This window comes from Sesamum indicum, linkage group LG11 (assembly GCF_000512975.1).
Source record: "Sesamum indicum cultivar Zhongzhi No. 13 linkage group LG11, S_indicum_v1.0, whole genome shotgun sequence".
In the NCBI taxonomy this organism is placed as follows: Eukaryota; Viridiplantae; Streptophyta; class Magnoliopsida; order Lamiales; family Pedaliaceae; genus Sesamum; species Sesamum indicum.
The window spans coordinates 15,223,448-15,236,741 of NC_026155.1; the positions used below are offsets into that span (position 1 = coordinate 15,223,448).

Sequence of the window (13,294 nt, forward strand, 5' to 3'; positions counted from 1 at the left end):
CTCGTTCCAATAGGTGATGCAATCATGTATGGGACCCGGCTTCCCCACACGTTCCCTCCTCATTGGCTACTACCAACATCGTACAGTATACTTCATTTTCCTTGCAAATATTTCCCCCTTGTTTCTTCTCTCTCTCTCTCTCTCTCTCCTGAGGACTCATCAAAAGATACTCAGCAGAATATCTTCATCCCAACAACCATAAAAAAGGACCAAATCCAAAATTTTCAAAATGCTTTCCATATATTTACAAGCTAAATTAGTTTTGTGTCTCTTGGGATTTCTAGACAATTCACATAATTTTTCCATTTGATTACTTTTGTGTAATTCCCATATTTGGTGTGCATGTTTGTGTGTGTATACAACAGTGGCTGCTACTGTAAGTCTTCTCTTAGCTCTTTTTCCCTTTGCTTTCCTTTAGGGTTTCTTTTTTCTTTTTATTTGCTCTTATTTAAGCATTCACTTCCACCTTGGCTTCACCTTCAACCTCTATTTTCCTACGAATTTCAATTTCTTTTCCTAAGAAACCAAAACACCTTTTCTTTAGCGGGGGAGAAAATTGTTTTTTTTCTTGGGGACGTTTTTGGGGGTTATTTTCAGTGATCGGGGCTCGAATTTATTGGGTTGTATTGGGTGTTTGTTCAATCGATTGTTGGATGCAACTTACTTGAATCGTGCATGGTGAATTTTGACATGAGCTAAGTTATTAACTTGACGTCGGTGTTGAAGTTTTCTTGAATTGAGATTTGAATGAGGATGGCTTTTCTTCTCAAACTACTTTATTGAGGTTGTGATGAGGCATTCTGGGATAATTTAGGGGGTGGGGGTGGGCAACCATGAGTTCTGGTGGTAAGAGCCGAGGAAAAAAGGAGGAAGGCAAGTATGAGAAGCCGGTTAGGATATCAGTTGAAGGAGTTTCATCCCAGGGATCAATCACGGGCCAGGATGATTTATGCATTGATGCTAGAGTGCTTGTTGACCCAAAATCCCTTTTTATTGGGTCAAAAATTGGTGAGGGAGCCCATGGAAAAGTTTATCAAGGAAGGTCCGTCTGTAATTCTTCTCTCGTGATTATATTTTTTCAAGTTTTATTCTATCTTTGTATGAACTACTTGTCAATTTCCAGAAATGCAAAATTTTGAAATCTTTTATGCATTTTAAAATGGTTACTTGTCGTTTTTGCTGAAGCCTATGTGTTTTATGTGGCACGCAAATGATTTGATTATGTGAATCACATCCTATTTTACTTATCAATAATTATATAATTTCATGACAAAGTGCAATAATACTCTGATGTGAAAGTAAAAGAAAAATTGTATAATACAAAACCTTATGGCCCAAGATGGTGCTCTTTTTTGCCCAGCGGTTGGCCATATCTGAATTCAAATTTCTTGCATATTTTCATTTCATTCAATTTCTCCTGAAGCACTCTTATTGTGGTTTTATATAACAACACAGTACTTTTCCATTTGTTAAATTTCTTGATGCACATTTCTGTTGCATAAATGTCCGGTAGTCTTCTATCCTTGAGTACAGATGGAAACTTTATCAATTGCTGATCATGTCACCTCTTGTGCATGCATGCTTAACTCATTTACTTTGGTTTCCAACTTATCTATTATTTAACTGGAGTGTATGCACCTCTTTTTACAGGTATGGTGACCGTATTGTTGCCATTAAAGTTCTTAACTGTGGGAATACATCTGAAGAGAGAAGTGTCCTTGAGAGTAGGTTTGTTCGGGAAGTGACAATGATGTCTAGAGTAAAGCATGAGAACCTTGTGAAGGTGAGACTGCCTGATGAAGTCTGTTGTTTTCACTTAACTACGGTGCTCTGCTTTCCTTATGGATGTGAGTAGTTACCTTGATGTTGACATGCTTTGAAAGCAGTGATAGTGCAAGAACCTTTATTTTTCTTCAAGCTGCAAGTCACAAACTGTATTCACTGATCTCTGCATCTTGTTTCACTTGGCACGATTCAAAATTCCTTCTGCAGTTTATTGGAGCTTGCAAGGATCCTTTGATGGTGATAGTTACTGAGTTGTTGCCTGGGATGTCACTTCGGAAGTATCTAGGCAGCATCCGTCCTAAGCAGTTGGATCTGCACGTGGCATTAAATTTTGCTCTTGATATTGCTCGAGCCATGGAATGTTTACATGCAAATGGAATTATCCATAGAGACCTAAAACCTGGTATTGTGGTGCTCTGTGCTTTATAAGAATTTTTGCTGTAATTTGTAACATGCTAACAGCAATACATTCTCTATCCTCTATCTCCAGAGGCATTCTTTGTATTCTCCTAAATAGTCATTCAAAGTTGGCTCTTTATCACACATCATGAAGATTAAGATTCTTGTTTTTTGAGCTCATGTTTCTCATTTTATTTGCAATTCTACACAATGTCACTGGTCACCTATTGTTCCAGATACCATGCTTCTGCTACACGACCATTACGTGTGCTGTTTGTGGTATCTATTTTTCTTCAAATTCTGTATAGCTTAATTGTGACTTTTTGTTCTTGTATCTGAGAAGACATACACATGAAAACTATGGTGCAGACAACTTGCTGCTTACGGAGAATCAAAAGTCTGTGAAGCTTGCAGATTTTGGTCTTGCGAGAGAAGAATCAGTCACTGAAATGATGACTGCAGAAACTGGGACGTACCGCTGGATGGCACCTGAGGTTTGCATGCTTTATTTTGAGTAGCCAATGAGAGACTTTTTATCAAATTCATTTTCCTCTGTCTAAATGAATGTTATTCTCGCTCTTATTCTATGCCTCTTCCCTTCTCACACTTTTCATTGCAATAGTCCTTAGTGGTGAACCACAAACAGAAATGTCGAGAATTGAAAGAATAGATTTTCTAGAGATGTATTTTATGTTCATAAATTTATTCCAGGACCTGCTTATGAATTGCTGACTAATAAACTGGATGGGACTCTGCAGTTATACAGTACTGTGACACTTCGTCAGGGGGAGAAGAAGCATTACAATAACAAAGTTGATGTTTACAGTTTTGGCATTGTCCTCTGGGAATTACTGACGAATCGTATGCCATTTGAGGGAATGTCAAATTTGCAGGCTGCTTATGCTGCTGCTTTTAAGGTGCAGAAATAAGTTTACCCTTTCACTAAAAGCATACATATCAGTTTTTGTTTTTGAATGTGGCCATGGCACCCAAAATGTTACGAAGCTATGCCTTACCTTAATAATCTTGAGGTAGGAACTGAAACAGTGAGTAAGAGCAACGCCAGTCCTTAAAATGTAGCCCGTTAGAATGGAAACTGAACTCATGAAAACAGAAATTGTGTATGCTAATACAAAAACCCAATTGTATAGCCAAAATTTTATAACTTTGTTCTGTGACTCACGTAAAACTTATGTTACCTGAGGAATCCATATTTCAGTAATTTGCTGCACCAATTAGGGGGAAATTCTTACAGATAGGAGAGGTTGCTGCTAACCCAATGTCATGTCAGTTCAGGTTTTCCAGATTGCCAGCATGAGAGTATATGTTAATGAATCAAGCCGAGCCATAAAATACATATGACCTTAAATTGAATTTCTTAATGAGCTTAAAACGCTTGATGTTAGTTTGATTTCTAAAGAACAATGACAAGAGTTGAGCTCAAGTATCTTGCTAGTGTTGCAAATTGTATTAATAATCTTAGTTGAAGGTGAGCAATGAGGTGAAAACTTGAGAACATGAAATCATGAACTAGCTTGATCTGTATCATAGTAAAGGATTTACGAAGCAAATGAATACAGTCATGTTTACTACCTAGTATTTTGACACATATGATTGCATATTTCAGCACTAGTGTCATTGATTTTGGAGATATATTGACCAGTACTGTGGGGGAGGGTAGATTTGGATCGTGTTATACTAAAGTGCCAGGTTATGAATAGTGTCTAAATTTATGTCATGGATTGCTGTCTGTATTAAATATTCATTTAATTTTCATGGTTTTCGAAAGGTCTGATGTGGAACTTTTTTGGGGTCTCTGGTTCGGTTATTCTATTGATATGCTTGATACACGTTTGGTTCTATTGTCCGCTCCCCATCTGAGGTTCAGTTATTGTACTGATATGCTTGATGTACCTTTAGTTCTGTTGTGTGCTCCCTGTCTGACATGTATCTCTAGCTCTTATTAGTGAAAAATGATGTTTCTATCATCTGGTCTTGAGAATGTTTTATCCATAAGATTCAGTTTCCTCATGGGATGCTACCCATATCTGAGTGAGATCATCTGTAGCATATGGAGCTGTTTATGCCATTATTCTTAGTTGGAAAAATGCACTGAAGTTATTCATATGAAATAACAAATTAGTATTTCGTTTTAATTTGCAAAATGCAGCAAGAGAGGCCCAGTCTTCCAGAGGACACTCCACCTGAGCTTGCTTATATAATTCAATCATGCTGGGTTGAAGATCCTAATATGCGTCCCAGCTTCAGCCAGATCATTCGGATGCTTAATGAATTTCTCCTTACACTTAGACCAACTCCACCATCTTTGCCAGAAACCAATTCCTCTGACGGTGAATTGACAAATAATGGTGCCATTATCGAGTTCTCTACTCGAGCAAAAGGGAAATTTGCTTTCCTTCGCCAACTTTTTGCTACAAAGAAGGCCTTGAACTCGTAGCGACAGGGTAAACTTGATAAGTTGTATTTGGGTTGCCAGCTTGGGGGGAACGGATGCAGTAGGTTTTACTTGTTTGCATCGGGGAAATCAATTCAGTCGGACCTCATGGTGGAGAACCTGTGTAGATCAATGTACTTAGCAATATCTCCGTTCCGGAGAATCTCTTAAAAATTGCAGCAGGGAACATTATTATCTTCCATGAATTTTTCAAACTGGTCCGAATTGAATTGGAAGTGGATGAAAATTTTGTTGCTGTAAACTTGGATTGCTCAATCAAGATTCTGACAGCGGCTTATAATTTTGCTCATTGGATATTTTTGCTGGTTCCGACTTTCAGAGTGATTCAATTCAACGTGTTTAACCTTCGGCCTGGTCCCAGTTCACACTCTTTTTTCTAAACAAACAAGGAGAAAAGCATTTTGAGTTCACATTACTTTCTTGATTGATGTGATTCTGCTTTGCTGACTGCCTATCACTAGTAATATTTTTTATTTCTTGACTTGCAATATAACCACACCGCTAAATATTACCTTAATTTCTATCTACATCCTAGTTAAGATTGATAAAACAATAAAATTAGGGTATTTCAAAAATAAATAGGGGCTGAATATTTTTCTTAATGAATGATTAAAGAAACAAGAACACGATCAGGAGATGTTACAAATTCTCCTACTGATGGAAAAAGGTTCAACTTGTAGTTTTAAAGCAATTAGAAATTTAAGTATGAGCCACCGAACCGGACCGGACCGGACCGGACATATATAATCAGTAATCGACGTAGTCGAAGTCAACCCACGTGCCACTATCCTAGCCGTTCCCAACATATCATCCAATGCGGAAACGGTTGAGATACTTACTGAGACCACGTGTGCACTTGTTAGTAGAAATGCAAAGTAAAATTAGAAAATAATGACTGGAGAGTCAACCCGCAACTATAGTTCAGATAGGAGGAGGAGTACACAGAGAGACACAGTACAGTAGAGAGAATCAATTTTAGGCGTTGTTAGATACAGATGCTAATCTCTCTCCTCTCTCTCTCTCTCTCTCTCTCTCTCTGTTTTCATACGTCGGGAGCAAATGAAAAACCTGGAAAAATCTGAGGTGAGGAGATTCAAGATCTAGGGGAAAACTTACGCTTTAGGTGGACGCCTTTTCGTTCTGGGCTCAAATCTTTCTTGGTAATTTGTCATTGGTCAGCCTCGAAACACCAATTCTTTTGTACGTTTGCCATTACTCCTAGAGAGAGGGAAAGACTTGGTATGAAGATTGAGCTTGATGGTTATCTGATCTACAAGTTTGAAGCTGTAATCAATGGTTAAATTATATGGTTTCTTTGTCCTGTCTTGCTGAACCAAAACTTTATCTGGGCCCTTGTCAAGGAAATTGAGGTTAATTCTCTCCTAGTAGAAAAAATCGGGTCTTGATTGTTCAGAGTGTTACTTTTCGTTTGGGTTTAATTGGGTTTCTTGGGTTTATATCGGATTCCACTGTGATACTGAATTTGATAGTTTTTCCCCTCTTCTGGGAAGGTGGGGGGATGTGATGATATGGGAGAAAATGCGGCAGCTTTGCATACAGCCATAAATTCAGTGCAGGCGTTGGGAAGGGGCTTTGATGTCAACTATGATACTAGGTTGCTTTATTGTAAAGGTGTGGCAGGGTCAAGAATTGTGGATATTGATGAAGAGCACACCAGGGATTTATATTTGACTGATAACTTAGTTGTTCCTAATGTTCCAAGGGACATTAAGAATTCGCAGGAGGCAGGTGGTCGTGATGGCTTTGGTGTTTGCAGTTATAATGAGGTATGTTATTAAGTCTACACGGTTGAAGTTTTACTAGTTGAAAATTCTTTTCTTAGACTTCTACGTTGACATTGCTATTTTCTCATAGTTGTTGCCTAGGGTATGATGCTACAAGTACAGTAACCTGCTGCTCTGTTTACTATTATTGAGTATCTGTTTGAGTTTTAATGTTCTAACACTCAATCTTAATATTGTGGTCTTGTAAATGATATGGTTAATGCAATGGTGTCATAGCAACTCACTAGATTGGGTGCATCTTTGTTGAGGTAGAGAAGAGTATTAGATCACACACAATTTTCAGTTTCTCTTGTGTATACAGGAGTGACAGGATGTTGAAGGCAACACTATGGTAATTGAAAATAGTGTGGATATATGGTAATATTTAAATATATCCTTTTGAGCAGCAACAGGTTATTGGTTAGGTTCAGTTAAAGAGCATATTTCCCTTCCCTTTCAGTTAACCGTGAAATAGAAAGCTGAATGGAACAGTGGGATCTTGTGAAAAAATAACGGGCCATTGGAGCTCTTCTGGATGCTTGTTATCACTAATGTTCACCTTAACTGGACGGAGAGATTCGTATTTTACAATGGCTAGTTTGGGTTACTGAAATGTCTCTATGAATCTTCTTCCAACACATCCTTTGCCATCTATTGGATGCATAAAAATTTAAAGATTTCCACTGACAAGAGCAGAACTCAGTAACCCAACTTGGGACGTTGGTTAACTTACATTAATTCATTTTCTCGTTAATTGCTTTTCCATCTAGCACTCTGAACCAAGGCCAATATCTTCATAGTTTGTGAGTTTCTTATGCAATCTACATGGAACATGAATACAGATGGTGGAATATTTCAACAAAAAGGCTAGTCTCTCAGGACATACTCCACTTGGTAGCTTCAATGCTGCATTCAGCTTTACCAGTTCCAGGCATATAGATGCTGCTTCTACAAAGTCCCTTTGCATGGATGGTTTTTTCATTCCACTTGCTAAAATTCAGCTTGTTAATTCACCTATTGTTTTAAGTGAAAATGTTCGGAGAGCAGTTCCAAAGTCCTGGGACCCACCAGCCTTAGCAAGGTAGAAGTTAGAAATATATACATATTTTTATACAGGATATTTAGCTCGATCTGATTGTTTTATGCTTGACAGCTTCATTGAAAACTTTGGTACGCATGTTATTACATCTGTAACTATTGGCGGGAAAGATGTAATCTATGTGAAACAACACCTCTTGTCACCTCTCTCTATCATGGAAATCAAGAATTATGTTCAAGATATTGGAAACCAAAGGTTTTCCAGTCCAGAAAGCCTTACGAGTTCAGGCCTATTAAAATACAAGGATAAGGTTAGTTTCCTTGCGTTCTTCCTTGTCATTTCTTCAACTTTTTCTCCATGTTTCCTGGTCCAGCTTTTCTTCCATCTTTTAAGCAAACCAGTTTTGTGACGGTACTAACATGTCATTTGTTGTGTCTGAACTCTTTTTCTCTCTCCCTATTGGAATTTTCCAGGGCAGCGATCCATCCTTGTTTAACAGCCAAGGGATATACCCGCAACCAGCTGGCGCACCTTACCTCTCTGGGAGTGGCAAAGAAGTATGTTAGTCCATTATCTCCCCAAAACAAGACTGATGGTTTTGTATATTTCATTTCTTACTTTTCCCACTTGCTCCCTCTCCCTCCTATTGAATGGAATTTTTATGGCGAAATAACTACATTTTTCTGCAAAGAGCTTGAGCTCGTGGAACTTTGAACATTGATAATGATGATTAATTGACAACTAGCTGCAGCTTGTGTTTGGTATGCCAATTAGTTTGGTGCAGGTTCTGCTACATTGTTTCCGAAATCATAACTTGAAAGTTTTATTGATTGTTTTTCCAATCTGTTTTTGGCCTATAAATTTCTGGTATTATCGTAAGATGAGGAGATTATATTTAGCATTCTCGATGGATTGGTTTATAGTACACTCAATTTCGTGACTATTAGGTGAATAATTCCATTAATTTTCACCATGATTTTATCTGATTATTTCTGATGTGCAGGATGTTACCGTCATATTCAGAAGAAGAGGAGGGGATGATCTGGAACAGAGCCACACTCAATGGGCAAGAACAGTGCGATCTTCTCCAGATGTCATTGAGATGTCATTCTTTCCGATAACAGAACTCCTTGATGGAGTTAGGGGAAAGGAGCATTTGGCACGTGCCATTGCTCTCTACCTAGAGTGTATGGCATCTTTTCCTTCAGATTGTTCTTCCACTTGTATCAGGAATATGAAAATGATGGAATGGGGGGGTTTTAATCCAATAGTTACTGAAATCATATTTTGGGTTATCTGCGCAGATAAGCCTCAGATTGAAGAACTAAGATATTTCCTAGAATTTCAGGTGCCTCGGATATGGGCACCTATACAGGACAGGTTTCCTGGACAACAAAGAAAAGAACCTGTTTGCCCATCATTACAATTCAGCATGATGGGTCAAAAACTATACGTCAGCCAAGAGCAAGTAAGTGCTCATCTAGTGATGATATAAGGGCACGTACATACTGACAGACTGCAATTATTATTAATATTAGGCAATGTGTTTCATTTGATGATCTAATGAAAAAGCAGTGAAGTGGAATTTTCAGTATCTGTTGTCTGTGTAGAATGTATATGTAACCTTCTTTTGGGTTGAACCATATATTTATTCATGCAGTTTTTTGCTGGCACTATACTAAGTATAAGATTGCATGACAATTCATGTTCTTTTGTCCTGGAGTACCAAGACTTAATCGATGTAGCTATTTTGGATATGATTTAAAATTTATTTTATCAAAGTTGTCTTTTGGATATATTTTATACTAGTTACTTAGCTGAGCATGAATGCAGATTTCAGTTGGACGGAAGCCTGTGACTGGCATGCGACTATGTCTTGAAGGATCTAAACAGAATCGGCTGTGTATCCATCTTCAACATTTGGCATCTCTTCCCAAGATCCTCCAGCCATACTGGGACACGCATGTCGCTATAGGTGCTCCAAAATGGCAGGGTCCAGAAGAACAGGACAGCAGATGGTTTGAGCCGGTGAAGTGGAAAAAGTTTTCCCACGTGAGCACTGCACCAATCGAGAACCCAGAAACGTTCATTGGTGATCTCACTGGTGTTTACATAGTGACGGGGGCTCAGCTAGGAGTGTGGGATTTCGGCTCAAGAAACGTCCTGCATATGAAGCTCTTATACTCGAGACTTCCAGGATGCACGATTAGGAGATCATTATGGGACCATGCTCCGAATGAAAAGCCCAAGAAAGGGAATTCGATAGGGAACAGCCATGATGAGTCAAGTTCAAGTTCGGGGGAGGATTATGCGGGCAACAAGTTGGCGAAATTTGTCGACATGTCTGAAATGAGCAAGGGGCCAGAAAATCCACCGGGTCATTGGTTGGTGACAGGTGGGAAGCTGGGGGTAGAGAAAGGGAGAATTGTAGTGAGAGTGAAGTACTCATTGCTTAATTACTGAGTTGGAAGTTTGAGATTTGTAGTGGTTTTGATGATGTTGGTGTAGAATGTATTTGTTGTTGATGGGGGGGGGGCATATGGAATTTGATGAACAGGATGTATTTTGTCTGGGAGGGGGGTAAGAATGGATTGTTGGTTTGGATGCATATAACTTGTCTCCATATTCTTTGGAATAACTACACGGGGCACACCTGTCTCTCTCTCTCTCTCAATTGCAACAATATTGGATAGTCTCCATCTGCAATTATTTAATCAATTCATTGACAAGGCCAGGCATAAGCCTCTTCCCACCTAACCCTACCAATACCATTTTCAATTCAATTATGTACACCCAGCACCAACATAATAATCTTTCCTACCCATTAATTATAGCTTCACCAAAAATAAATATATATTTATATATGTACTATTAGGCTTTGCCTGAATAATTTGGTGTCTCATATATTTATATGTTTTAAATAACATATAATTATTCTAAATTAAAAAAATAACATATAATTATTTATTCCTTATAAATGAAAAATTTAAAGTAAATCATAACATGAACTATATGTATATACATGCTGTATTTCATGAAATATAATAATTAATTATCTTGTTTTGTTACTTGATGATCACATATATACAAATCAAAGACCGTCCTGCTCATCATGCCATCTTTGTTTTTCCCCTGGAGAATTAATTTAAATTAACAATTGTGCATCTTTTTGGTATAAAGGAGAAAGATAATATATATACATATACGCGATTTATTTAAACGAATTATAAAAGGACTACATATATATATATGATGTATGTACGTACAACATGCAACATCCATCTTTGTAAATTACAACTTATGTATGTGATATTACGTAAATGGTCTTGTGGCTGCTTCATATTCATATATATATATACATATATGCGTGTGTTTAATTTGCTCCTTATTCTTTTCAAAAACAGAAGAGCAAATTAGGGCACATATATATATGTATATTCATTGCAATAGGTCGAAGACAATACTACATACATATGCGCTTGCTTGCTTGGTTATTTTGCAATTAGAATTGTGGGCCCTCAAAGGTTTGTCCGAAGTGCCATCCCCGGGGGACGACGTCGTTGGCGGTTAGGGTGCGGCCATCGCTGGCCGTGACCCGGAATGAGAGAGCTTGACCGTCGAGATAAGAATTGCTTTGCCAATTTTGACCCCAGTTCCTGGCCATGGGCCGCCATCCGGTGCGGGAGCCCTTAATCCACGCATCATGCACGTCACCTGCCCCTCCAACATTTGTTATCAACACCAAGTTGAAGTAGGAATGGCCGTTGATCGTGAACCTCATTCCTCCTTTCTTCACGCATGGAACTCTGCACAATTTGTACACTCACTTTCTTTATTAGTATACATTAATGGGCTACGTAGGATCCAGATAAAAATAACCAAATTCCGAAGATGGATGCATGCATGCTGATGATGAACATAATGAAGTAGGCTAGATACGTACGTAGTACAGCTGTTAGAATGTGATGTTAAGCTGGTGTATAATAACTATATAATAATTGCTTTACAATACCACTCATTCAGGGGCTGATCAGGCAATGAATATAGTTTAACTACCTTCTATAGACGACAGGAACGATGCCAGCACGATACTGCGCGATTTTAAGAAAGGCAGGCTCCGCCAAATCAAAGTGCTGCCGAGGGGGATTACACCAGCCGCCATTGTCACTGGCGAGGGCGTAGTTTGGAGGGCAGAAGTTGGTGGCGGTGACAGTTATGGTGGCGGAAAGACACCACTTAGGGTCATCATTGCACCTCATTTCATAGCAGGCCCCACAGCTCAACCCATTGTTGAACAGTGCAGTACTTAGGGCAGCAGTGGTTGTACCATAGCCCTGGCTGTACAAATTTCCGTATCCACACGCACCTCCTGCGTTATTAATAAAACAGTAGTTATATTATGTAATGTGTGATAGTGGTGGTGACGAAAGAACCGAATTGTAGGGTACCCATTGTGCCAGCAGCATCGGAGCCTCCATAAAATGTAGCATGGGCAGTTTGCCAGCCTGATCCATGTGAGAGTACTCGCCCACCACCACCGTATCCATGAATCTGGTGAAAGGAGAAGAGGAAGAAGAAGAAAAGAGTAGTAGATATTGGGATATATTGGAGTATGATGGGCATTTTAGTGTAATGCAATGGGAGGTACCAGGTACGTACTCTCTCTACATATATGTATGTATAGATGTGTTGGAGTGGAATTGGTTGCTATATATAAAAGGTTGAGGAGTTAGGGTAGGGTGGGTGAGTGTGGGACCCTAGCTAACCCTCTTCACATAATTATATTAGATATATATTGGTAGCTTATAATTTTCTCTGATAAATCAAGAGAGGGTGCCCAAAATTGAAGAAAAAGAACAAGGGATTGCACATGAATATTTTGATGGATGAGGGACCCTCGCCCTCCTCATCTCTCGCTGTGTGTGTGTGTGTGTGTATTGTTGGTAGGTATCTATAAGAGCAATCACATGAAATAAGGGAGGGAGAAGGGGTGATTGATACAAGTAGTAGAAGAAAAAAGAGTAAGAGTGATTAGTGAGGGGGTGTATTTCTTGGACGGCCATTGTTCACATGTGGATTTAGATATATTAGGTGGCATGGCGTAGCCTACCGTATCTACCACTCCTTGTAGCTGTCGTCTTCTCCTTCACCTCTCTCCTGTCCCCCAAATTAATGCCGCTTTTTCCTCCTCTGACGTGGGGTTTTCTTTTTAATTTTGTCACTAATTAAAGACTAAAAGGGAGAAGAAAGAGTCCCCAGCCCCAGTTGTACTTTTAAGATATTTCATGTGTATGTATAAAGTTGTAGTTTGCGTTTTTATTTGTGAGAAATCATAATATTATAATTGTAAACCTTATAGTACAATTAGTACCGACACCACTGTCGACTGCCGACTCATCTGCACCATATATGTATATATGTTTGTTAATGAAAGCTTATAATTAATTATATCAACCAACATACTGTACCTTAGAGCTAGGGGCTACTTAGTTTTTGGGGCACGTACATCCCTTAAACCACCACCATTTCCTGCTGTTGCTTCAGTTGAGTTTGAAAAAAGAGTCAAGAATTGTGAATCAATCTCACCAATTCATTAATGCATTATTAAAACCAGATTTTAAGGTTCCATTAATCCGGTGGTTGCCATCCTTTATTGCCACGTGGTTATTGCTTTCACAAATTGATTACATTACTATGCATGCAGATGCAGCAGCAGCGGAGCATTATTATTACTCAAAATTATAACCCCTTTGCGATTTAATTACCACTCATCACTGTTTAGGCTACCCACCCTGTTAATTAGATAATTCT

The 13,294-nt window shown here is 38.7% G+C and overlaps 3 protein-coding genes across 3 annotated transcripts; 2 read left to right on the plus strand and 1 right to left on the minus strand.

Annotated features, from left to right (window-relative positions):
* On the plus strand, positions 135 to 4,949 carry LOC105174653 (serine/threonine-protein kinase HT1). Its single transcript, XM_011096826.2, has 6 exons — positions 135 to 1,042; positions 1,651 to 1,783; positions 1,993 to 2,188; positions 2,554 to 2,678; positions 2,943 to 3,101; positions 4,355 to 4,949. The coding sequence occupies exons 1-6, from the start codon at positions 834 to 836 to the stop codon at positions 4,640 to 4,642; spliced, it is 1,110 nt and encodes a 369-aa protein (XP_011095128.1). The 5' UTR covers positions 135 to 833; the 3' UTR covers positions 4,643 to 4,949.
* Positions 5,564 to 10,157, plus strand: LOC105174654 (MACPF domain-containing protein CAD1). The gene is made up of 7 exons (XM_011096827.2): positions 5,564 to 6,447; positions 7,287 to 7,525; positions 7,598 to 7,793; positions 7,957 to 8,040; positions 8,487 to 8,670; positions 8,788 to 8,951; positions 9,317 to 10,157. The coding sequence occupies exons 1-7, from the start codon at positions 6,190 to 6,192 to the stop codon at positions 9,944 to 9,946; spliced, it is 1,755 nt and encodes a 584-aa protein (XP_011095129.1). The 5' UTR covers positions 5,564 to 6,189; the 3' UTR covers positions 9,947 to 10,157.
* On the minus strand, positions 10,907 to 12,172 carry LOC105174655 (expansin-A4-like). Its single transcript, XM_011096828.2, has 3 exons — positions 11,932 to 12,172; positions 11,540 to 11,852; positions 10,907 to 11,289 (listed from the first exon to the last, which is right to left on the minus strand). Exons 1-3 carry the CDS (start codon positions 12,104 to 12,106, stop codon positions 10,986 to 10,988), a joined length of 792 nt encoding a protein of 263 aa, XP_011095130.1. The 5' UTR covers positions 12,107 to 12,172; the 3' UTR covers positions 10,907 to 10,985.

Bases quoted from the DNA above. Each gene is read 5' to 3' on its own strand.
- LOC105174653 (XM_011096826.2), top strand. From the start codon at position 834: ATGAGTTCTGGTGGTAAGAGCCGAGGAAAAAAGGAGGAAGGCAAGTAT. The intron at 1,043-1,650 runs GTCCGTCTGTAA...CTCTTTTTACAG, and splicing joins GGAAAAGTTTATCAAGGAAG to GTATGGTGACCGTATTGTTG. The intron at 3,102-4,354 runs GTGCAGAAATAA...TGCAAAATGCAG, and splicing joins CTTATGCTGCTGCTTTTAAG to CAAGAGAGGCCCAGTCTTCC.
- LOC105174654 (XM_011096827.2), top strand. From the start codon at position 6,190: ATGGGAGAAAATGCGGCAGCTTTGCATACAGCCATAAATTCAGTGCAG. The intron at 6,448-7,286 runs GTATGTTATTAA...ACATGAATACAG, and splicing joins GTGTTTGCAGTTATAATGAG to ATGGTGGAATATTTCAACAA. The intron at 8,952-9,316 runs GTAAGTGCTCAT...GCATGAATGCAG, and splicing joins TATACGTCAGCCAAGAGCAA to ATTTCAGTTGGACGGAAGCC.
- LOC105174655 (XM_011096828.2), bottom strand. From the start codon at position 12,106: ATGCCCATCATACTCCAATATATCCCAATATCTACTACTCTTTTCTTC. The intron at 11,853-11,931 runs GTACCCTACAAT...TTAATAACGCAG, and splicing joins CGATGCTGCTGGCACAATGG to GAGGTGCGTGTGGATACGGA. The intron at 11,290-11,539 runs GTAGTTAAACTA...CAAATTGTGCAG, and splicing joins GTTCCTGTCGTCTATAGAAG to AGTTCCATGCGTGAAGAAAG.